The 22464-nt window shown below is 45.9% G+C and overlaps 1 protein-coding gene across 1 annotated transcript in view; it reads right to left on the bottom strand.

Moving 5' to 3' along the window:
• CACNA1S (calcium channel, voltage-dependent, L type, alpha 1S subunit) overlaps positions 1 to 22464 on the bottom strand; it is an 82438-nt gene that overhangs the window by 44921 nt on the left and 15053 nt on the right. The window contains exons 3-11 of the mRNA XM_006834155.1: positions 15613 to 15752; positions 13586 to 13728; positions 13281 to 13433; positions 10786 to 10991; positions 8502 to 8605; positions 6201 to 6346; positions 5721 to 5802; positions 3826 to 3986; positions 491 to 716 (exon numbers count right to left, since the gene is read on the bottom strand). Coding sequence (XP_006834218.1) covers positions 491 to 716; positions 3826 to 3986; positions 5721 to 5802; positions 6201 to 6346; positions 8502 to 8605; positions 10786 to 10991; positions 13281 to 13433; positions 13586 to 13728; positions 15613 to 15752 — 1361 coding nt within the window. The remainder of the gene's footprint in view (positions 1 to 490; positions 717 to 3825; positions 3987 to 5720; positions 5803 to 6200; positions 6347 to 8501; positions 8606 to 10785; positions 10992 to 13280; positions 13434 to 13585; positions 13729 to 15612; positions 15753 to 22464) is intronic.

The following is a 22464-nucleotide window of genomic DNA, read 5'->3' as shown; positions in this document are numbered from 1 at the left end:
AAACAGAAACACACATAAAACAAGCTTATGTACTGATGTAGTGACAAACATGTCATGACCGACCAGCGACTTGCAGCAACCTAACCCTTTACTTTTCTTAAGAGCAATGGCACAGTTTTCGTTAACACTGTGTTGGCAGGTATTTTTATAAAACCTAACTCCTGCGAATAACAAAAATAGTCTGTACGTGCAAATAAACAAATGCCTCTTCTTTTCCCTTACTTCCTCTTATCTTTGTTCTCCTTGTTTTCTTTCTTTCGCCCCCATTCCTACTTCTCTTCCCTTTTCATCTCATCTGCCTTTTCCTTTTCTCTCCCAGTCTTTTCTTTGCTCTTTTCCACTCTCTCCTGCCTTGCCATCAGGCAATGGTAACAGGAGAGAAAGAAGATAGAGAAATGAGGTCAGAGGGGAAAAAGTAATTTCTCTTCTGGAGAGCGAGGTTAGCTCAAGGTTAACTCAAACCATGGTGTGTGCGGTCCACTGTCCTCACTTGGTGATCTTGAACAGTCTCAGCAGGCGGATGCAGCGGAGCACAGAGATGCCCAGGGGCGTCATGGCGCCTGACTCCACCAGCAGGATCTCCAGGATGCCGCTGCAGACCACGAAGCAGTCAAAGCGGTTGAAGATGGACATGAAGTACTGGCGTAAGCCCAGCCCGTACATCTTCATCAGCATCTCGATGGTGAAGAGTGTCAGCAGCACCCGGTTGGCAACATCTGTGGGATTGAAAGAGTTGCCTCTTCCTGCCTTTGAGCAGCTGCTTTGGCTAATCCCCAAACCCAGTACCCCAGGTTTCCAAGGCCTCAGAGTCCTGTAAAACCTGTGAGTTTTTGCCTGTGGGAGGAACACCAATCTAAAAGGTTGAACCATAGCATATTAATAAGAAAAGCGTTACATTTGTATTCAAGTGTCCTAAGCTCCGTGGGCCACTCCCTGTTCAGCGTACACCTCCCTCTCTTGGGCTAGAAGAGGAATCCCTCCACCTAACCAAAGCCATTGTGTTCTTCTAAACTTTAGGTCCTGTCTCAGAAACCCTGTTACCAACAAGCCGTTCTTTCATGTATATTGAACTCCTTTTTGAACAGATAGTTTCATTGACATTTAAAAATGTCCATGTCTCTCCCACATCCCTCCTCATCTCTTGTCCTAACTTTCTCCTCGGTTACAGCCAAACTTCTTGAAAGAGTTGTTTATATTGATCTCTTCTTGTCTTCACACCCTGGGCTGCTTCATACCCACCTCCTCAACTCACATCCGTTTGAATTTTGCCTTCCTTACTCCACCTACACAAATTTCTCCAGAGTCAACAACCACTTCCATGTTGCAAAATCCACTGGACCTTTTAATCCTTATTTTCCTGACTTCCCGACAGCACTGTTGACCATCCTGTTGTTCTTTCAAACACTATCTTTTCTTAGGCTTCTGTTATACCACATTTTTCTGGATTTCCTTTACTTCTAAGCACCCTCTGCAAACATATCCTTTATCTAACTTTGTCTCTCTTCTCGCCTCACTATATACACTAAAACGAAACAAAAATCCCTTGCTATGTAGCCCATTCCAACTCATAGTGACCCCAGAGGACAAAGTAGAATTGCCCCACAGGGTTTCCAACATGGTGAATCTTTGTAGAAGCATAATGCCAGATCTTCCTCCCATGGAATACTAACCATTTAGTTAGTAGCTAGGTACTTAACCACTATGTATGCCCCCAGGGCTTCTTACTATATACACTGCTGCTGATGTTGTTAAGCGCCTTCGAGCTAGTTCCAACTCATAGCACTCCTGTTTAGGGTTTGAATGGCAGTTCTCGCCTCTGTTACAAACCTTGTTCTCAAACTGACCTTTCAGTCCAGTGCTTATCCTATAGCACCACACCAGGACAACTGTTATTGTTAAGTGATGTCAAGTTGGTTCCGACTCATAGCGACCCTGTATAGGGTTTCTGAGAAGCATCTGGTGAATTTGAACCGCTGACATTGTGGTCCGGTGCATTAAACCACAGTGCCACACCAGGACTTTACTGCTGATTTAAGACCACTGCTTCAATTGCCATCTCTATGCTAATGATTCTCAGCTTTTTTTCTTCTTTCCTTCAAATGAAAGGTCCTCTTATTGGTTCCCATTTTACATGGGAAGAAACTAAGGTTCACAGATGTTTAAAAAAAAACTTGCCTAAGATCACACAGCTAAGCAAATGGCAGAGTCAGGATTCCAACCCACGTTTCGAAAGCAAAAAAGCAGTTCCATGGAATTGATTCCAACTCATGAGACCTCATGTGTATCAGAGTAGAACTGGGTTGTATAGGGGCTTCAATGACTGATTGTTCAGAGTAGATTGCCTGTCCTTTCTTCGATAGAACCTCTGGGGAGACTCAAACCTCTAACCTGCCAAGCTTGTAACTCCAACCCAAGACCCACTGTTAATGAGTTAATTCTAATTCATAGCAACCCTACACAAGGTTTTTGAGACTATAAATCTTTAGGAGAAATCTTTTTTTGAGACTATAAATCTTTCTCTCACTGAGCAGTTGGTGGGTTTGAACTGCATACTTTGAAGTTAGCAGCCCAACACCTAACCACAGTGCCACCAGGGTTCCTTTGTAACTCCAAAGCCTCCTCTTAATCTAGATGTGCTATTGACCACTGGCAAGCTCCTAGTGCTTACTCCTGAGAATCGTTCACATCCTGGAAGGTCACCATGAGAAAGCAAGGAGAATTTTTTAAATTGCACCTACTTCTCATTTGGAGTATTGGTGTGGTGCTGTAGGATCAGCACTGGACTGCTAACCACAAAGTTGGTGGTTCAAACTCACCAGCTGCTCCTCGGAAACCCTATATAGGGTCGCTATAAGTTGGAACCAACACAAAGGCATGTAACAATTCCTTACTTATTGATTATCTCATTATCTGACAATTCACATTTCTGACAATGGTAAAAGATGTACTATTTTCTGCATTAATGGCTATGTTTAGCAGTGATGTCTGCCAAGGTGTGAGGCGAGAGGAATGCTGGCTGTGATGGCTCTATTATAGCCCTATTGTGTGGTACTGCCAGTCGATTTAAAAGCAAGAGCAATATATTCATTTTCTCTGTATCCCAAGTTCCTTCTCTATGCCAGACACCTGACACACAGGAGTTGTTCCAATGTGTTTTTTGGCCCTGGTCATGTCATGGAGCTATGTGGTGGTAAACTTCTCATTTTCCAGGCAGGAGATCTAAGTTTGGCCCCTAGGCAATGCACCTATGTGCAGCCACCCATCTGTTGTGGAGGGGGGCATGTTGCTATGGTGCTGAACAAGTGTCAGTGCAGCTTCCTGACTAAGATGGCCTAGGAAAAAAGGCCTGTAGATCTACTTCTGAAAAATCAGCCAGTGGAAATCCTATAGGTCCCAATAGTCTGATTCCATTGTTCATGCTGTCATCAGGAGTTGAAGGTCAATTTAAAGGCAGCTAACAACAACAACAATGCTACAAGGAGGAAAGTTGAATGTGTCATCTTGCCTTTTGCTGTTGGTGTTAAGTGCTGTTGAGTCATCCTGACTCTTGGTGACCCTGTAATAGGATTTCTAAGGAGTGACTGGTGAATTTGAACTGCTGATCTCATGGTTCATACCAACCTTACAGTCCATTGTTTTATTCCACCATTTCCCCAATGCAATAGGAAGGGTTAGACCACAAGATCCAGTATCAACCATTCCAGAAAAAGATGTCAAGATCTAATTGACCTCTTCTGCCTCTTCTGCACACCTTGCAAGGCCACTGGCTGGCTTTGGCATCAAGCCACTTCTACCCTCTTCTTCTTCCTCCTGTTTTAGTCTCACCTTGCAAATAAGTCAACCAAAGGGGCTGGTTGTGGTGCTCTGAGGCAATGGACAGGGTGTTGAGGGCAACGATTAGGATCACCAGCCAGTAGAAGACCCTGGACTTCACCACATCATGGCACTTCCAGCGAAAGATGCGGTTCCAATGCCTCCAGTGTCGGCTGCAGGGAGGAGAGAGAGTGGGAGATAGAGTCCAGCAGACCCACTGTCCCACTGCTACTTTCAGACAAACCCAGTTGTACTTTGCCTGACCAGTCATTCTCCCCTCAGCCACAGCAGGTGAGCCAAACAGTTTTCAAATCTTGCCTCTAACTAGCAAAGCCCCTCATCTTTCAAAGTTTGACATCCATCTCAGAGAGAATTAAATGAGGCCATGCAAGCAGAATGCTTAGCATAGCACTTGTCATAGCTTAAGCGCTCCATGTATTTTAATACTTTAATGAAAATAACACTGTAAGACTACATTTTGCCCATTAGAAAGGCAATTCTTTAATAAATTTAAATCTGGAATTAGAGAGGGTAGGAAGAAGGACTTGTTTACAGTTTGGACAACCCTTTTGGAGAGCAGTTTGGTAGTGCTTACCAAAGTTTAAATTCTATATACCCTTTGACCCAGCCATTCCATTTGTAGAATCTCTCTGGCAAAAATGTTCATACTTATGCACAACCATTTACATACAAGAATGTGAATACACTGTGTGTATTACCAAAAATGGAAACGATCCTTTAAATAAATTATGGCATATTCATACTCTAAAATGGTTTACAGCCAGTGAAAATAACACACACACACACACACACACACGAAGGCTTTAAAAGGTTTGTGGGAAAATTTAATTATCTTTTAATTGTATTTTTTCCATAAACTTTTTGAAGACCCCTCATATATATAAAAAGTTGTCCTCAATAGATATGTTTAAGTGAGAAATGAAAATCACTAAATAATATATTGTTGTTGTTAATCACTGTTGAGTCAGTTCCAACTCATAGTAGCTCTGCACTGGGTTTCCAAGGAGCAGCTGATGGGTTTGAACTGATGACCTTGTGGTTTGCAGTCCAGTGCTTATCCTACAGTGCCATACCAGGAGCCCTAAATAATATATATATCGTATTTATTTATTGAACACATATGTATTTGGTAGCACCTCCTATATGTTGAGCACTGTTTCAGGTTCTGCTACAGTGACATAAATTTAGCATAAGTAATCCCATAATGTAAAAAAAAAAAAAAATCTAGTGTGTGCATGTGTGAGAGAGAGACTGAGAGAAAGAGACAGAAATATGGAAATGGTCTTAGAGGGATCCAAATCTAACAATTACCATGGTTACCTCTTTGAAGGGCAGTGGAAACCTCCACATTTTCTTCTATGTATTTGCTGATTCTTTAAAATCACAATGATGCATGAATATGTAAAAGGAAACAGCCAGACAACCACAGAAATCTTCCTTTTCAGACAAAGTCAAGGGAGCTCGCCCCGTCTCCTGATGTGTGAGCATGGCCAGGCTCTTCTGAAAAGCTCACTGTACTTTGCAACGTGCCCCTTCCCCTGTCCTCTTGAAGCTTCCCAGGACTAATTCCCTCACATCACCCCCACCCTGTGCCAACACTGACAAGGAGCAGCCAAATGTGCTCTTTGTCCCCACCCCCACGTTCCTTCCTTACTTGCAGGAAAAATATAAATAGGTCATCAGCTCTGCCCTCTCTGATCACATGTCCCTTGAGGATCTGGTCACCTCAGAGTCCCTGAGCAAGAACTGGCCCTGTTTTATCAGAAAGGCCATCTTTCCAAGGGATGTCCTTTCTGTAAAGGCATCTAGAGGAATGGGGATGGATTGTAACTCCACTGTCTGAGGGAACCTGGGCTGGAAGAACCCTGAGCAGTAAAAATACTCACACAAACTGGATGATTTTGTTCAAACCCTCGATTTCATACAGGCTCTCTGTGTCAGAACCACCTTCATCCAAAGAGAGCTTCCCTGAGGGACAGAAGAGAGAGTTGGCCAGGCTTCTGGGCACACTTAGGCTGGGCAAATGGAGAGAGATGCTGGTGAGTCTCTCTGTGTTCTCCTGAGACTCAGAGGCCTGAGAGCCAAGAACCCACCTCTGCAGGGAGGGTGTTTATAGATGGTGGCATGGTACTGTGGGAAGAACCCTGGGATTAGTGTCAGGGCAACTGGATTCTCTTTTGAGGTGTAAGGTTTTTGATAAGTCGCTTACCCTCCTAGGTTCTTAGTTTTCTAATCTGAAAAATGGCAATATTAGACCTTCTCAAAGGCCCTCCCAGGATTGCTGGTGGGTTGAATGAGGTATTGAGTCTCTAAGGGAGGAGCTACGCTGTGGGAGGAGAGGCCGACCTTGGTCTTTGGACCCAAACCTTCTCTCAAGTCCTCCACGTCCATGACCTCGCCCTGTGTAATCCAGCTCATGTAGCCTCGAAGGTCCTCCTCCAGCTGTTGTTTCTCCCGAAGCTTCTGGAAGGTTCCTCTGGACTTGGCCTTCTCCCGCTCCTTGGTGAATTCCCTGAAATGGAAGGGAGAGGGATGGGGTAGGAAAGCGGAGGAGAAGAGAAGGTAGAAGGGAAGGCAGGGCAGCACTGAGCCTCTCTTAAGAACAAAGGAAGCGTACACTGTAGCACTGGATGTGCCCCCTCTTCTAGCTCTAGGGACTCACCTGGGGTCTGAGTGCCCCTCTCGCTCCTTTCTCACTCCCCCTCCCCCTCCAGGAATACCTTGTAAGTCTCAGACCCTCTCATTTCTTTCTTCTTGTACCATCTGATTTCTCCAAGTCTTGGGCAGTATGTGTAAGATAGGACTGATGACTGCCATATTTGAATCAGTCATGGATCTTCAGACCTTCCTTACTTCCCTAACCCTTAATGCTACCCCAGATTTTCATTGTGCTTTGAGCCCACCCTAAGGCAGCTTGAAAGAAAGGCTTGGTGATCTGCTTCCAAAAAAACCCTATGGAGCCCCGTTCTACTCTGACACACATGGGTTAGCATCAGTCCCTTGGAGGGCAACTGCTTATAGACTTCAGGCCAAGGAGAAGTTTTCCTGGGCCTAGAAAAGACCAGGTGGCAGCACCTAAAGGAGAGAACTAGATTCCTACCCTGAGGGTCAGTGAGGGCTCTTCAGACCAGCAGAGGGCAGCCCTGGCCACCAGGCAGTGCTGAGGCTATGGGCCTCTGAGGCCAGGAGGGATCTGCTCTCAGGGCTTGTCCCACCTCCTCTCAGCACCACAGCACCACCAGGAGCCTGTTCCCACACAGGTAGGGTGCAGGCAGGGGCACCTGATCATACTGTGCCATGAATACTTGGGTAACGCAGGAAAACAGATGGATCTCTTCTCAGAATAATGTTTCTAATTGTGCATAATAAAATTGTAGCATTACAAAGGAAACCAAGTATATTAAAATACAGTTATTGAGATATATGTGTTCTTTAGTAAAGCATTAACTTACAAGATCTAGGCATGGGTCTAATAGCTATCATGATTTCAAACTAGTAATGAGTGTAAATAATATTTGTGACAATACTAATGTGTATTGTAGTTTCTACTGAGACAAGTCAAAGGCACTGCTAGTACTACTGTGCTTTGTTGCCTGTGTTTGTAATGAAAAGAAACACTAATTTTCAGTTAGAGTTTAATGAAAACTAAAGATAATTTTTTTTCCTATTCAAGTTCATGGGTGTCCTGAATTCTATACACAGACTGTCTGAAGGGAAGTTTCTGAGATAGGGCAGTGGCTGTACAGAAGGAGCTGATGGAACTTCTAGACTCTTCACTGTGGTTGACACAGAGGGACTACAGCAGAACTGTCCCGGTGCCAATAATTGCTAATATTTAGGAGTTTATTATATGCTAGGCTCTATCTTAAGTATTTTACATTATTAGCTCACTTAATCATCACAATGGTTCTATGAAACCAGCACTGAAATTATTCCTATTGTCAAATGAGGGGACTTAGGTACAGAGAGGTTACGTCCATAGACAAAGATCACATGGCTAGCAAGCAGTGTTGTTTTTGTGGAGTCCTGGTGTGGCACTGTGGGCTAATGCATCAGACTGCAAAGTCAATTGAATTGCAAGGTTGGTGGTTCAAGTTCACCAGCTGCTCCTTGGAAACCCTATACAGGGTCTCTATGGGTTGGAATCAACTTGATGGTACTTAACAACAACAACAAGTGACTTTGAATCAGTTCTGACTCATATAGGAGGAGCAGCTGGTGGATGTGAACTGCTGACTTTGTGGTCTGCAGTCTAGTGTTTATCCTACCGTGCCACAGCAGGAGGGCTTTAGACTTATTTACATCCATGGGCAGAACGATGGGGTCTTGTGGAAGGGATTTCACTCAGAAAGAGTGAAAATGCAGAGAGTGGGAGAAGGCTTGAGGAGGAGAAGAGAGAAAATTTTTGAATGGGTGGAGTGGGTGAGGGGTTCCTGCCTGTAGTTTCTATCTCTTCCCTACTAACCAAGAAGAGGACTCTGGCTGAGTTAGGGCTAAATGAGATGAGTCCAAGTTCTAGCCCGTATCTCCCTGCTCTCCTTGTTCCTTCTTGTTTTTCTTCTTTCCCTCCTCCTTCTTCTCTCCCATTGTCTTCACCCTTGCCTCCTCCCCCTTTTTCTCCTCTCTATCTTCCCCACCTCCTCCCAGCTGTCTTTGAACTTTCTTACCCACTCAGGATACCCAGCACCAGGTTGAGGATGAAGAAGGATCCCAGCAGAATGAGGGTGAGGAAGTAGATCCAGGGCCACTCATTCCCAATGGCATCATTGACCTGAAGGGACAGAGGTGTGAGTTCTGCTCTCTGCCCACTTAACTCTGCAGGAACTTGGGGAACAAGGAGAGATGCTATCTGGGCCCAATAAGGGGGGTTTTCTAGCCTAAGGGCCTCCTCAGGGTGCCTTGCTATCTACCTGGACCTGACAAGACTGATCCTCTAACCAAGGGCATCCTGACTTGGCTCCCTCATGGTCACCATCTCATTTTACCATCAAGATTTTTCAGAATAGATGAAATACTAAGAATGTCTTGGCCTGAGGTTCCATCTTCTTCTTGAGCAACTTCTGTGACCCTAGTCAAGTCACCTAATGTTTCTTAGCATTATCCCCACCTGTGGAAACCCACTGTCTGCCCCACAGGAGAAAGCGGCAGCATTCTGCTTACATAACATTCACAACTTGGAAACCCTGTGCGGCAGTTTTATTGTCCCCTATAGGGCTGCTGGAGTCCTGGTGTGGCACTGTGGGCTAATGCGTCAAACTGCAAAGTCATTTGAACTGCAAAGTCTGTGGTTCAAGCTCACAAGCTGCTCCTTGGAAACCCTATACAGGGTCGCTATGGGTTGGGATTGACTCAACAACACATAGGGTTGCTGGACTTCTGGTGTGGTGCTGCCAGTTGGTTAATGCAGCAAACTGCAATGTTGGTTTGGGCCATTAAGGCTGGCAGTTCCAACTCACCAGCTGCTCCTTGGAAACCCTGTACAGGGTCTCTATGAGTCGGATCTGACTCAATGTCACTTAGCAACAACAACATAGGGTTGCTAGGAGTTAGAATCTACTTGATGGCAGTGGGTTGGTTGGGTTTGGTTTATCCCCATCTATCTAATGGGGAAAATATGTACTCTCTTCTCACAGGTTTGTAATGAGGTAGAGTAATACATCTTGCAGTCTTGAAATATTTGATAATTTGCTCCCTTAATATGCACTTATAAGAAATAATCATGTTAAAGGATTGGAGTCAGATGGATCTGTTCATTCAATTAATTGACTAAGTCCAAACCTTAGGCAAGTTATTTAACCTCCTTGAATCTCAGTTTCCTTATCTGGAAATGGGGAAAATGCCTTCCATTGTACCCACCTCTACCCACTGCCATTGAGTCTATATAGGGTTTCTGAGACTGTAAATCTTTATGGGAGCAGACTGTTTCATCTGAGGAGTGGCTGGTGGATTTGAGCCACTGATTTAGCAGTCCGATGCTTAGCTCAGAGTACCACCAGGGCTCCTTCTTCCATTGTTTGTTGTTGTTAAGTATCATGCAGTTGGTTCCAACTAATAGTGAGTTTCCCTGCACAGGGTTTCCAAGGCTGTAAATCTTTACGGGAGCAGAAAGCCTCATCTTTCTCCCGTGAAACAGCTGGTAGTTTTGAACTACTGACCTTGAGGTTTGCAGCCCGATTCGTAACCACTATGCTACCAGAGTTCCTCTTCTATTGTAGGAGGATTAAATAAGAAAGGCAAGCTGATAGTTAATAAAAACCAAATAGAGAATATATTTCAACAAGAAATCTCTTATTGATTATGTGCTAGGCAGACATCCCTGGGTGGTACAAATGGCTAATGCACTCAGCTGTAAACTAAAAGTTTGGAGGATCAAGTCCACTAGAGGCACTTTGGAATAAAGGTCTGGGGATCTACGTCTGAAAAAGCAGCTCCTGAAAACCCTATGGAGCCCAGCACTACTCTGCCACACGTAGCGCCGCCATGAGGTGGAGTTAACTGGTATGTGTTAGACCTACTCAGTCATCTCATTAACCTCCTGATATCGGTAGTAGTTTTATACTTATTTTACAGATGAAAAACTGATCGCTGGTAATATTTATGTATAATTTTTTTCCCAAGAGACAGTGAGAGAGACTGAAAGGCCTTTCATCACTAAAGCAGTCTGAGATCCTAGGCAAGTAGGAAGGGGCCACTCACATCCAGGCTAGGGGAAAAGTTAGGAGTTGAGATCAGGATACAGGGAGCTTTGAATTTCAATTCCTTACCCCTCTTGGCCCTGTACAGGCAGAAAGCACCATAGAGACTGTCCCAAAGGATGCTGGGATAACTGCCTAGGGGCCAGGGTATCCAGGCTCCCCCAAAGGTTTTCCCCAGGAGAGGGGAGAAGGAACTGTGACAAGCCCTCCCCTGTGCTGAGGGGAGATCTTCCCTCAGGCAAGAGCTCCTACCCACCCAGTAAAGCACGTCGGTCCACCCCTCCATAGTGATGCACTGGTATACGGTGAGCATGGAGAAGCCAAAGTTGTCGAAGTGAGTGATGCCGTAGTTGGGTCCCGGCCAGCCGCTCCGGCACTCACTGCCGTTGATAGTGCAGCGGCGCCCCTGGCCTGACCTGGCACAGGGCGAGGGCTTCTCATTCTCCACCGTGGCCATGATATCTGCAGGTAGAGGGGCATACACGTCAAACACTAGTGACGGGTAGCCGGTAGGGAGTAAAAGGTGTTTCAAATAATTGAGTATTAGGTCTAAAGATACGCTGCTAAAATTGGAAAGGACTGCTTCATTTGTGAGGAGAGATGAAGAAAAATGTTAGGAGTCAGCAGTAATTACATCTTAGCCCAGGGACCTCACGGGAGGGTCTGCTTCTGGGGTTCACTGTCTGCTTCTGGGGTTCACGTGCCACCTACGAAGCAGGTGTTATGTGAGTGTCATGTGTACACTCAAAGCTTTCAAAAAAGAGACAGCTGCCTGGCCAGGCCAGGGCTGGGGGAAATGTCTACATGTCAGGACTTGAGCGTTCTGTCTAGGATGCTGAAATATCCTCAAACAGTTCTGGGACAAGCTGTATAGGACATACAGCTTCAGGGACAGTGGCCTGCTCTCAACAGAGGGAGCTTCCCAACAGGCCTTGGCCTGCTGTGTTCCTCTTTGTTCCCCTGCGTGGTGCTTTCATTGTCTCTGAAATCCTGCAATTTGATGACATCCTGGATCCCTTTTATCTTAGGATGTTTCACAGTCTCCTTTTGTGTTTGGAGATTAGGCTAGTCCTCAGAACTGGAATGTTCTCCCTGAATCATATTTCCCATGCAGAGTTTATCCTCTGAAGATGCACCTGAGAGAACATTGTTGAGATCCTCAGGAGGGTCCCTAACACCATGAAGTCAAGTTGCCCAGATTCAAGAAGGCCTCTGGTCAGCACTCATCCAAAGCTCCTGAGAACACCAGGGGAGACCTCTAAACTTGGCCTGAAGGGAGAAAGCCCCTTCCTATCTGTCCTGATCATGTTTATTATAGGATGGAAGGGGTTTGGGTGACAGGAAGAGATGGAAATGGGAGGGGATTAGGAAACCACTGAAAGTTTTATTAGAGTGGACTCTTCAGTTGAGTTTGAGACGTGTTTACTCGTCCCTTTGTTGTCAGTGGCATGTTGAAGTGAGGGGAGTCTTTTGAGTCCCTGCATGTCAAGGTGGTCTCTGTCCTTTCCTGGTGTTACTTTGGTGAAGCACTAGCTGGGGAGAGAACTTGTCTTATCAGGTCAGCTCTTTCTTGTGCCATGTTCAATTCTTTGTTTAGACCCCAGTGTAAGTCAGGTTTGGGATAAATACGAGGCAAAGTGTGGGGACTTTTTTAGGATACCCATCTGGTCAAAGTTTTTTATAAGAATGTTGTTGTGAAGTGCTATTGCACTGATTCCAACCCCATATGACAGAATACAATTGTTTCATAAGATTTCCAGGGCTGTAATTTTTACGGGTGCAGATCACTAGGTTTTTCTTCCACAGAGCTGCTGGCTGGGTTCGAACCACCAACTTTTCGTTCAGCAGACAATCGTTTGACAGTATGTGCTACTAGGGCTCATTATGCTATCATGTCATTTGTCTTTTTTGTCTTTCAATCCTTCAACATTACGCACTGGAATGTTCTAGAAGCTACATGACATGTGAAATCGAAACAGCATGAGTTCAGAAGCAGATGTGAGAATTCAGCAGATATTAGAGATTTACAAAGAAAAAAGTTCTCACCAATTTTTGGGGTGTGTGTGGAAAATATGGTTATTTTTCATAAAACTATTTCATACATGATGGGTTTGTTATTGTTCTTTCAAAATGCATTAAGAAATAAATATATTTTTCTCAGTTTTCATTTCTAATACAGTTCATACTAGTAGAGAAAACCCTTATAAACAGAAGTTCTTTGGAGTCCTTAGTAATTTGTAAGAGTGACAAGGATCCTGAGACTAAAAATTTTGAGAACTTCTTGTTTAGAATGTTTGGCTCCAATGCGCTGGGGCTTCAATGTAGGCTGTCTCAGACACCATACAAATGACCTTCATGCTTGGTTATTTCTGTGAGGTCCCATTCAGATGCTTTTTTGTGGGTTCTTGCTTTGGGAATTGTTCAGACTAAAACTAAAACTATGGTTACAAGGGAAAATGCAAACAGAATTCAGGTTTATCCTGAACCCTCAGCTAAATTCACAACAAACCTAGAAAGCCCACAAGATACCACATTGTGAGGGCAGGGGAAGCTTCAGAGCAAACTATGACTCAGATCCCTGCCCACTTCCCTGGACCACTACCACCTCTTACAGCTTCTCCTTATCCATGGGGAAGCCCATTCCCAAGATTAACAGCTGTGGAAAATCATGACCTAGTCCTGGTGCTTCTTCACTGGTTCCAGGAGTTGTCCTGGGGCCTCTCCCACCTTCCCAGGCCCAGGAGAGCTCACCTGTTCCAATGAAATAGCAGGTCTTGTGCATCTTGCCCTTGAAGAGCTCCAGGCCGATGATGGCATAGATGATGAGCATAAAGAGGACAAGTAGGGCGATGTGGAACAGGGGGATCATGGCCTGGAAGATGGAGTTGAGGACCACCTGCAGGCCTGCAATGGGGGGACAGGGGACAGAAAAGAAGGGTCATCTTCCCTCTTGGTATCTTGGCCCGCCCTCTATATTTATTCTAGGAAACCTCTGGGACACCAAGGGGATAGGGTGGGAAAGGAGGAAGGGGTCTGCGGAGGGCACTGCCACCCACTGGGCACCCCTGACACCAGTCGGAGGGGTCTAAGCACGCGGAAGGCCCTCAGGGCCTTGACATCCAAGCCAGCTCCTTTGCTGCCCAGTGGGGTTGAGTTGCTTTGAATGACGTTAATCTGCTCCAGAATCACAGTGAAGACCCTAGAGTGAAGGAAAGAAGGGGCCAGCTAAGCTACAACCTAGTGGCTGGGACCCTGGGCATTGTGCCCTACTTTCCACAGGAGGCCTGTGGAATGGCCTAGGGGCTGAAACCCAGGAACTATTGTGAGGATGGTGCAGTACTGGGCAGTGTTTCCTTCTGAGATAAATGGGGTCGCTGTGAATCAGAACTGAATCAACAGCCCCTAACTCTGAAGTGAGGGTATGTGTGTTAGGTCTTTGGTGTCTCATAGTGGATTGAGAGATGATGGCGATTGAACTCGTGGCCTCAGCATCTCCACTTCTACCTTTGGAGTCCTGGTGTGGCTCTGTAGGATAAGCACTGGACTGCCAATCACAAGGTTGACAGTTCAAACCCACCAGTCACTCCATGGAAACCCTATAGAGGGTGACTTTGAGTTGGAACTGACTACAGGATTTAACAACAGTAGACTAAAGGTTGTTAAGTTCCTCACAGGAGAAAACCTGAAGAGAGCTCTCCCTGTGGGGTTTTCCTCACACTGTGCATCCTGATAAAATGTCCTTCTATCGATTTTTCTGCTCACCTCTTCCTTCTCTCGCTACATACTCGAATTTCCATTATTTTTTGAAGTCCACCTGGAATCTCCCTAAATTATGACCTTCTTCTGACTACAACCTTCTGGGATACATTGTCATGTGAAATAAGTTACACTGTGTATTGTTTTCTAGCATCTTATTACTCTGTCCTGGTGTGATGCTGCAGGATAATGCGCTGAACCGCAAGGTCAGTTTGAGCCCAAGGTCTGTGGTTCAAACCCTTCAGCCACTCCTCAGAAACCCTGTGCAGGGTCGCTATGAGTCGGAACCGACTCGATGGCACTTAACAACAACAACCTACCTTACTCTGCTTTAGCTTACAATGAAAGCAGTTCAGTAAGGGCAGTGGTGGATTCACAGACTCCTTCTAGTTTCCCTATTGTGGCTAAAGCAGCACTAGGTCTAGGTAATGAGTAGATGTTTAACATAGTATGTATTGAATTGAATGATAACAATAGAGGTCAAGCCCAACTGTGTTGGGTTGAATACTAGCATTGGTATGTGACTTGAATAAGTTGCTTCAATTCTCTGTGTTTTAGTTTCCTTATCCAGCAAATGGAGACATTAAGAGAATTGTTGTGAGGATTAAATGAGATACAAGATGTATGAAGACTTTCAATAAATTCATGGGAAAATGGAATGAAAAGATAATGACGTTTTTGCGAACTTTTTGACGCTCCCTTGTAAAGCAATAAATGTAAAGTTAACTTTGCTTAATAAATGTTGCTGCTATAATGAGGTGGAAGTCGCTAGGGGAAAGGAACTAAATGTCTTTTTTTATGAACTCAAATAACGGATACTCAACTCAGGTCTGCTAGGTCAGCGGTTCAAATCCACCAGTCGCTCTGAGGGAAAAAATCAGGCTGTGTGCTTCTTTAAAGATTTACAGTCTAGAAGCCCTATGGAGCAGTTCTACTCTGTCCTGTGGGGTCAGTGTGAGCTGGGATTGATCTGTTGGCAGTGGGTTTGTGGATTAATTCAGTTCTGTGGTATAAATGAACCTGACTAAGGGTCAGAAACATGAAAATCTGTCAATTATTTCCAGTTTTGAAATGCAATGTGAAGAAAATAAAGGAACTTAAAGTGTCCAGAGGGAAAAAGACTGGTGGTCTGCCAGGGCAGGGCAACGCTCCACTCTTTCACTCACCCCACATCGGCGGCACCCTGAAGGTGCCAATTTCTGTGCTCCATGGCAATGGGTAGCACTCTATTATGGTCTCATCCTGCCTTGGGGACGGCTACCATGGATGGGCACAGGGATCTCAGGAAGTTCCAGTGACCTCAAAAGCCCCCAGGCCTGGGTCTCACCCCAGGAAGACGATGATGAAGTCTAGCACATTCCAGCCGCTTCTCAGATAGGCGTCCTGGTGGAATAGGAAGCCATAGGCGATGATCTTCATGGCAGCTTCAATGGAGAACACGATGAGGAAGAAATACTCGAGCTTCTCCTGTGAGAGGGAAGAGGTCACATCACTCCTCAGAACAAGACCTCTAGCACCTCACTGTCCACCCTGCAGAGCCAGGGGCTCCACATGACCGTCAAAGTCCCACCCCACTCCACTTACCTCTCAGACCTCATCTCCTTGGTTCTCCTCAGCTCTTACCTCTCCCACCACCTAGGTTTCCTAGATGTTCTTCAGGCAAGACTGAGGACATCTGTACCTGCTGCTCCTCAACTGGCCCCACTCCACCACCAAGACCCCACCTTCCAGCACACAGCCCTAAGGCTCTCTCACTTTCTGCAAATCTTAACTCCAAAGTCATCATTTCACTGAGGTCTCCCTCCGACGTGTCCTGTTTCTTTTTCCTGATTTATTTCTTAGCATGGCGTGGCTCTGTAGAATAAGCACTTGACTGTTAATCACAAGGTTGGCAGTTCAAACCTACCAGACACTCTTGCAAAACCCTATATAGGGTTGCTATGAATCAGAACTGAACAAAAACAAGCATGCATCTCTACTTAAAATACTGCCTATTTTCTTATTTATCATTTTCACTGTCTGTCTTGTCTGTCTCCTCCATCAGACTATAAACGCCATGATATGTGACAGTTTTTTTTTTTCTTTTTCTTTCATTACTTCCAGTGCCTGGAATCAGAGGTGGTTTCCAGTTTGAGCATCTTTCTTCTCGCACCTTCCTCTGGACTGAGAGTAGGAGGTAAGGCTGGGCTTATTTTTCTGTAACCTCCTCTGACATATTATTGGCCCCAACACTAGCAGCTTGCAGGTAGACACTTAAAGGGGACAAACCCTATATAGGTTAAAGTGACTCCTGGTGTGGCACTATAGGATCAGCACTGGACTGTCAACTACAAGATCAGCGGTTCAAACCCACCAGCTGCTCCTTGGAAATCCTATACTGGGTCTCTATGAGTCAGAACCAGCTTGATGGCACTTCACAACAACAACAACAACAACAACACAGGTTGAAGGGAAGGTGGGGTACACTGTGTAGGGAGGAGGCCCTGCAAGTAAGAGGCCAAGGGTTCCAGCTCATGACCACCCTACAGAAGGCCCAGCTGACTTACCAGGCCCAGCTTTCCCTGAAGGCGGGCCCACTCAGTTATACTATCCATGGTTGCCCTTGCTGTCTTCAGGGCCCAGGTAAGAGCTGTTTGTAGCTAAGAAAGTAAGTCCCTATGTTGAGACCCAATGCAGCCTCCCCAACCCAGCTAGGTTCAAAGTCCCCACCCTCCATCTTCCCAAACAAGCTCCTCTCTTCCACCTTGGAATAAGGTGCAGATCCAGTCTGCAGCACTGCACAATTCCAGGAGACAGCAGGCACCAGCACTAGACTGGCAGCCTCTGGAGCTGAATGACAAGAGCATCTCAGTCTCCAGGGCTGCTCCTCCCCAGGGAGGAGCCAGGCCCTCTCCCCATCAGCACACTGGAGACATCTGCTTCATCAGTTCCTCTACTCTGGGTGGAGCTGGCCACCCCATGCATGATTTGGAAAGAGTATCTTTTTACTTGGTGACAGTGAGTAGTTGTGAGAGGCAAGGGAAGGGGCTTCCAAACAGTGCACTCATATGGGTGTGACCCCAGAAATCTCCAAACTTCATATTCAGAGAATTTTCCTGAAAGTGTAATTTCTGGATCAAGTCAGAACACAGGACAATGTGGCATCAAGGGCTGGCAGAAAGAGGGGTATCAGGGAGAAGCCCTCATGGACCGTGTCTGTTTCCATTGCTGGAGGCATGGTGGGTTAATGCGCTGGACTGCAAAGTCAGTTTGAATCGGAAGGTTGGAAGTTCAAGCTCACCAGCTGCTCTTCAGAACCCTATACATGATCTCTATGAGTCAGAACCAATCCAATGGCACTTAACAACAACAACACTGACTTTCATCCACTGAGGAGCACAGTTGCACCCTTATTCTGCTGGAGCGGTGGTTCCCAGCCTCAGACCTGATTCTGCAAGGCTTCAGGTGATGATCCTGCACATGAGGTGTTGTTGTTGTTAAGTGCCGTTGAGTCAGTTCCAACTCATAGTGACCTTGTTGAGGGTTTCTGAGGAGCAGCTGGTGAATTTGAACCACCGATCTTGTTACTCAAACCGACCTTGTAGTCCAATGCTTATCCTACAGTGCCATACCACGACTCTTATCATGAGGTGTTGTTGTTGTTAAGTGCTGTTGAGTTGGTTCTGACTCACAGCGACCCTGTATAGGGTTTCCTAGGAGCGACTGGTGAACTTTAACCGCCGACCTTGGGGTTTAAACCGACTTTGCAGTCCAGCACACTAACCCGCAGCACAACATTTAAGCCCTAAGCCTGAGATGCTGCGAGGAGTGTCAGGAGCCAGCCACTGACTGCTGGCAGCAGGACCTTATTGTCACCCTACAGCCTCGTGCCTTAGACATGTCTGCCAGAATGAGGGGTATCACCTCTCCAGCAGGGTTCTTAGGTATCCTGCTGTCACTCAGGTGAATTTCTCCCAAATAATCAATAAAATAAGGAGCTTTGATGGTATAGTGGGTTATGTGTTGAGCTGCTAATTGCAAGGTCAGCAGTTCAAATCCACCAGTCATTCCTCCAGAGAAAGATGAGGCTTTCTGCTCCCATAAAGATTTATAGCCTCAGAAACCCTGTACAGGGTCGCTATGAGTTGGAATCAACTTGACGGCACACTGTAACAACAGAGATGGAAAGTGAGGCACATGTGGACTAGACCTGCTTTCCTTATCTCAGAGTTCATTCTTTTGACCAATTTGTAATCCCAAAGCTATCTCCTTCTTCTGGGAAATGGCAATATATGATGAACTTGTTAAGCCATGCAGTTCTAACAAAGGGACTGTTGATAGGGACCCTGCTTTCTACTAGGTAGGAAGTGCTGGTAGCAGCTGGCTCCATGACAGGAAACTGCTGAGGTGTGGGAACTGCCCTGCTTAGAGGAACAGGGTGAGGGCGACAATGGAGGGTCTTCCTGAGACCAAGTGGTTCCCACTTCTCTGCAGGGCAGGCTTCCCAAGAGGCAGGCACCATTAAGGAAAATGTGTAAGGGACAAGAATGAAGTCAACTCAGCATTTAAATCCTCAGGTTGCTGCAACTCCAGGGGAACAAATGGGAGGAATGGGGTGGTGGGGAGGGAATTCAGGGCCCAAAATAGCTGTGGTGCTCACAGGCCAGGACACTGGAGAGCTGCCTGCACCTGCCCCTGCTCGTCCTGCTGTGGCCTGACTGTGGGCCTTCGCATGGGGTCACTCAGGTACCACAGCAAGTTTGCTCTGAAGGCCCAGCTCTCCCACCATAGTCTCCTGAGCCCAATCATGGACTCCCCGGAATTCTAAAGTATTTCCATAGGAATCCTGTGCATATACACGGCATTGGAGAAGGAAGGGGGAAAGGGGAAGAGGAACATATCTATTCCTGTATCCTAGGAGCAATGTCATTAATATCACATTGGGTTGTCCTATGGCCCTTCCAGCTTGAGCTCAGGAACAAGGGATATTCATTCCATGGATATCTAATATGCATAGGACTGCATGTGCTGGGCCAGGCCTGCGGTCTCTCCAAGTTCAGCTATTGACCTTTACTAACAGTCTTACAAATCCACCTTCAGCAGGCAGGAGACAGCAGACAGATGCACTCATGGCTCTCACTGGCTCTTTTGCTTTACTAAAGCAACACAGGACTACTCATCTGTGAAGACCCTCCTGGCCCCCAGTAGGAAGAATGAGCTCTGGGTGTCCTCTCTGTTCCTTGTACCACTGTGCTGCCCTTTACTGCCTCTTACCAAGCTGCAGTCTCCTTGTGACCATGTCATGATCCCACTTATAGTCCTAGCTGTGTGGTTCTATGGATCTGTGTCCCAGTAGTGTGGCACTCCCCATCACTAACAGTATTTGGAAAAAGAAGACTGGAGCAGAACTGATGTGCTTGAATTGTGGTATTGATGAAGACTATTCACTAGACCATGAGTGGAGTTCCAGAAGCATGAACAAATCAGTCTTAGAAGAAATACAGACAGAGTGTTCCTTAGAAGAAAGAAGATTTTGGCTCACTTACTTTGGACGTGTCTCCAGGAAAGACTAATAACCAGAAAAGATCATCATGGGTGGTAAAGTGGAGGATCAGGGAACCCTCCACGAAATGGACCAGCACAGTAACCACAATAAACTTGAACATACCATTGATTATGAAGAAGGTACAGGGATGGCCAACGTCTAATCCTGTTCTACATAAGGGCACTGTGAGTTTTAGTTAATTTGATGGCAATTAGCAACAAAAGCATTTGGATAAAGGCTGCAAATACACCCTCCAAAGAAGGCTACAGAAGAAGCCCTCCACCCCAGTAGCCAGTGCTTCTGATACCTTTCCTACTCTCCTCTCCCATCAGAAAGTAATTTTGGCTCAGGCCTTTTGCTCTTGCTGCTCCCTCTGCCTAGAATGTTCTTCCTCCAGATATCACAAAGCTGACTGTCAGATCCTGTCTCCAAAGTCACCAAAACATGGAGGCCCTCCCGACTTCCTCCCACACCTGCATGGTCTCTCTCCTTACCCTGACTTATTGTTCATTTTAAGAAGTATCACCATCTGGCATGTATGTATTTGTTCTTTTTTTTAAAAAAAAAAACCCTGTCTCTCCTGACTAGAATATAAGGTTCACAAAATCAGGGACTGCCTTGTTCATTGCTATAGCACCTGCATCCAAAAACTGCATGCATATATGTGACTAAATGAATGAATTGGTACCCAGCGCTGCTCCCTGAACTATATACTACTCTGAGACAAGATAGTGCAGACACTGAGGGTAACATCCGGAAATCGGTATGGCAATTCGTGACCGCTTCCAAACATGTGGTGGGCTCCTCTCATGAAACACATGATGAGTCCCACAGCAAAAGCTGTGAAGTCATCCCACACAGGACTGCATATTGATCTACAGTAGACTGGAAACTAAAAAGCAACTAACTGACCTTGACCCACTCACATACCTGAGAAGCTCTGCTCTAGAACATAGATTGCATAGTGCCTGCACCTAGTAGGTGCTCCACATAATAACCAGCAGCATATTGCAAAGTCAGGTGCAACTTCTGGGCTATATGCCTAAAATGAAGGAGCTCTGGTAGAGTCAGGTTGCTAACCTCAAGGTCAGCAGTTTGAAATTATCAGTCATTCTGCATCAGGAAGATGAGGCTTTCTGCTCCTGTAAAGATTTACAGCCTGGGAAACCCTGTACAGGGTCGCTGTGAGTTGTAACCGACTCCATGGCATACCACCACCACCACCTTGACTAAGAAGGGACACCTGGGCCTCAAGGGACACAGCCTCTGGGCTGACTCCCAGACGTTTTTGACCTCGGGGGCCACTGTAAACCTGCCTGACTTTGAAATAAGAGCTTCATTCCCACTTCCTACAATGGCTTTCATTACTGTTATGGATTGAATTGTGTCTCCCCGACCCCCCACCAATATGTGTTATAAACCCTAACAGCTATACCTGTGGTACCTGTGGTTGGAGTCCTGGTATGGTGCTGCAGGATAAGCACTGGACTGCAAGTCTGGTGGTTCAAACTCATCAGCTGCTCCTCAGAAACTTTATACAGGGTCACTATGGAACCAACTCAACAACATTTAACAACAACAACAGTACTGTGGTTATAATTCCATTTTGAGTTTTCTTTGTTATGCTAATGAGACAGGATTCCTGTAGGGCATGTTTTAAATCAATCTCTTTTGAGATACAAAAGAGATTAAATAAGAAAGCAAGCAAGAGCCAGCAGAGATTGGGGAGAGTGCTACCAAACCACATGAAGAGAGTCCAAAAGCAGACGCTCTGAAGACAGGGCCCTTCCTCTAGAGCTGATAGGGAGAGAAAGCCTTCCCTGAGAGCCAGTGCTCGGAATGTGAACTCGTCTTCTCAACTCTGAGAATATAAAGTTCTGTTTGCTAAAGACACCCACTGTTAGAGCACGACCAGACAACTGACAATTGCCAAAGTTCTCACCCTTCCGCTGATAGGCCTCTAATTGGGACTCCAAAGTTAGGCTTAGTTAGGCCTAGTGTGTGACTCTAACTCAGGGTATTCGAGCTAGCCCACCCAGAGTTCTGGGTGGAAACAAGAAGGGCTCACACATCACCCCCCCTCATGCCCCCATTCCCTCTGTTTCCAGGTCCAGTCTTCCACCTCAAGGGCCAGCCAGTCCTGACCCTAGACTACTCCACCTACCTTAGCATGCAATGAAGATGGTGAGACTGACTGGGCCCCACCAAAGGGATCTGTCTGGTTCCAGTTTCCTCACTTGGGACCTTAGGAGCAGCTGTTGCCATGCCTTCTTCTCCTCTGTTGGATCCCAACCACTGGCCCTCCTTGTTGGACTCTGGGATCTACAGAGCCCACAGAAAAAACTGTAATGGGCAAGTCTGGGCAGGAGCCAATGGAGGGGTCAGAGAGGATGATTTAAGGGCTTCCTAGAAAGGTGTCGTGCCCCAAATGCCTCCCCCAAGATGTGCCTGAAAGTCTCCTTCCTGAAGGTCAGGGCATTGCAACCTGTTAAATTACAAATCTGATAGTAAGAACAGTTACTGTAATAGTCATCAAGTCAGCTCCAACTTATGGCGACCCTATGACAGTAGGCATTTACTAGATGTGGCTCTCCTATCTTTAGTCTTCATAACTCCCAACAAATGATTGGATGGGACCATATAAATAAATAGGGT

The sequence above is a fragment of the Chrysochloris asiatica genome, unplaced genomic scaffold, assembly GCF_000296735.1.
Source record: "Chrysochloris asiatica unplaced genomic scaffold, ChrAsi1.0 scaffold00009, whole genome shotgun sequence".
NCBI lineage: Eukaryota > Metazoa > Chordata > Mammalia > Afrosoricida > Chrysochloridae > Chrysochloris > Chrysochloris asiatica.
The sequence above is the reverse complement of the archived record's forward strand: the minus strand, read 5'-3'. Positions and strand labels throughout refer to the sequence as shown.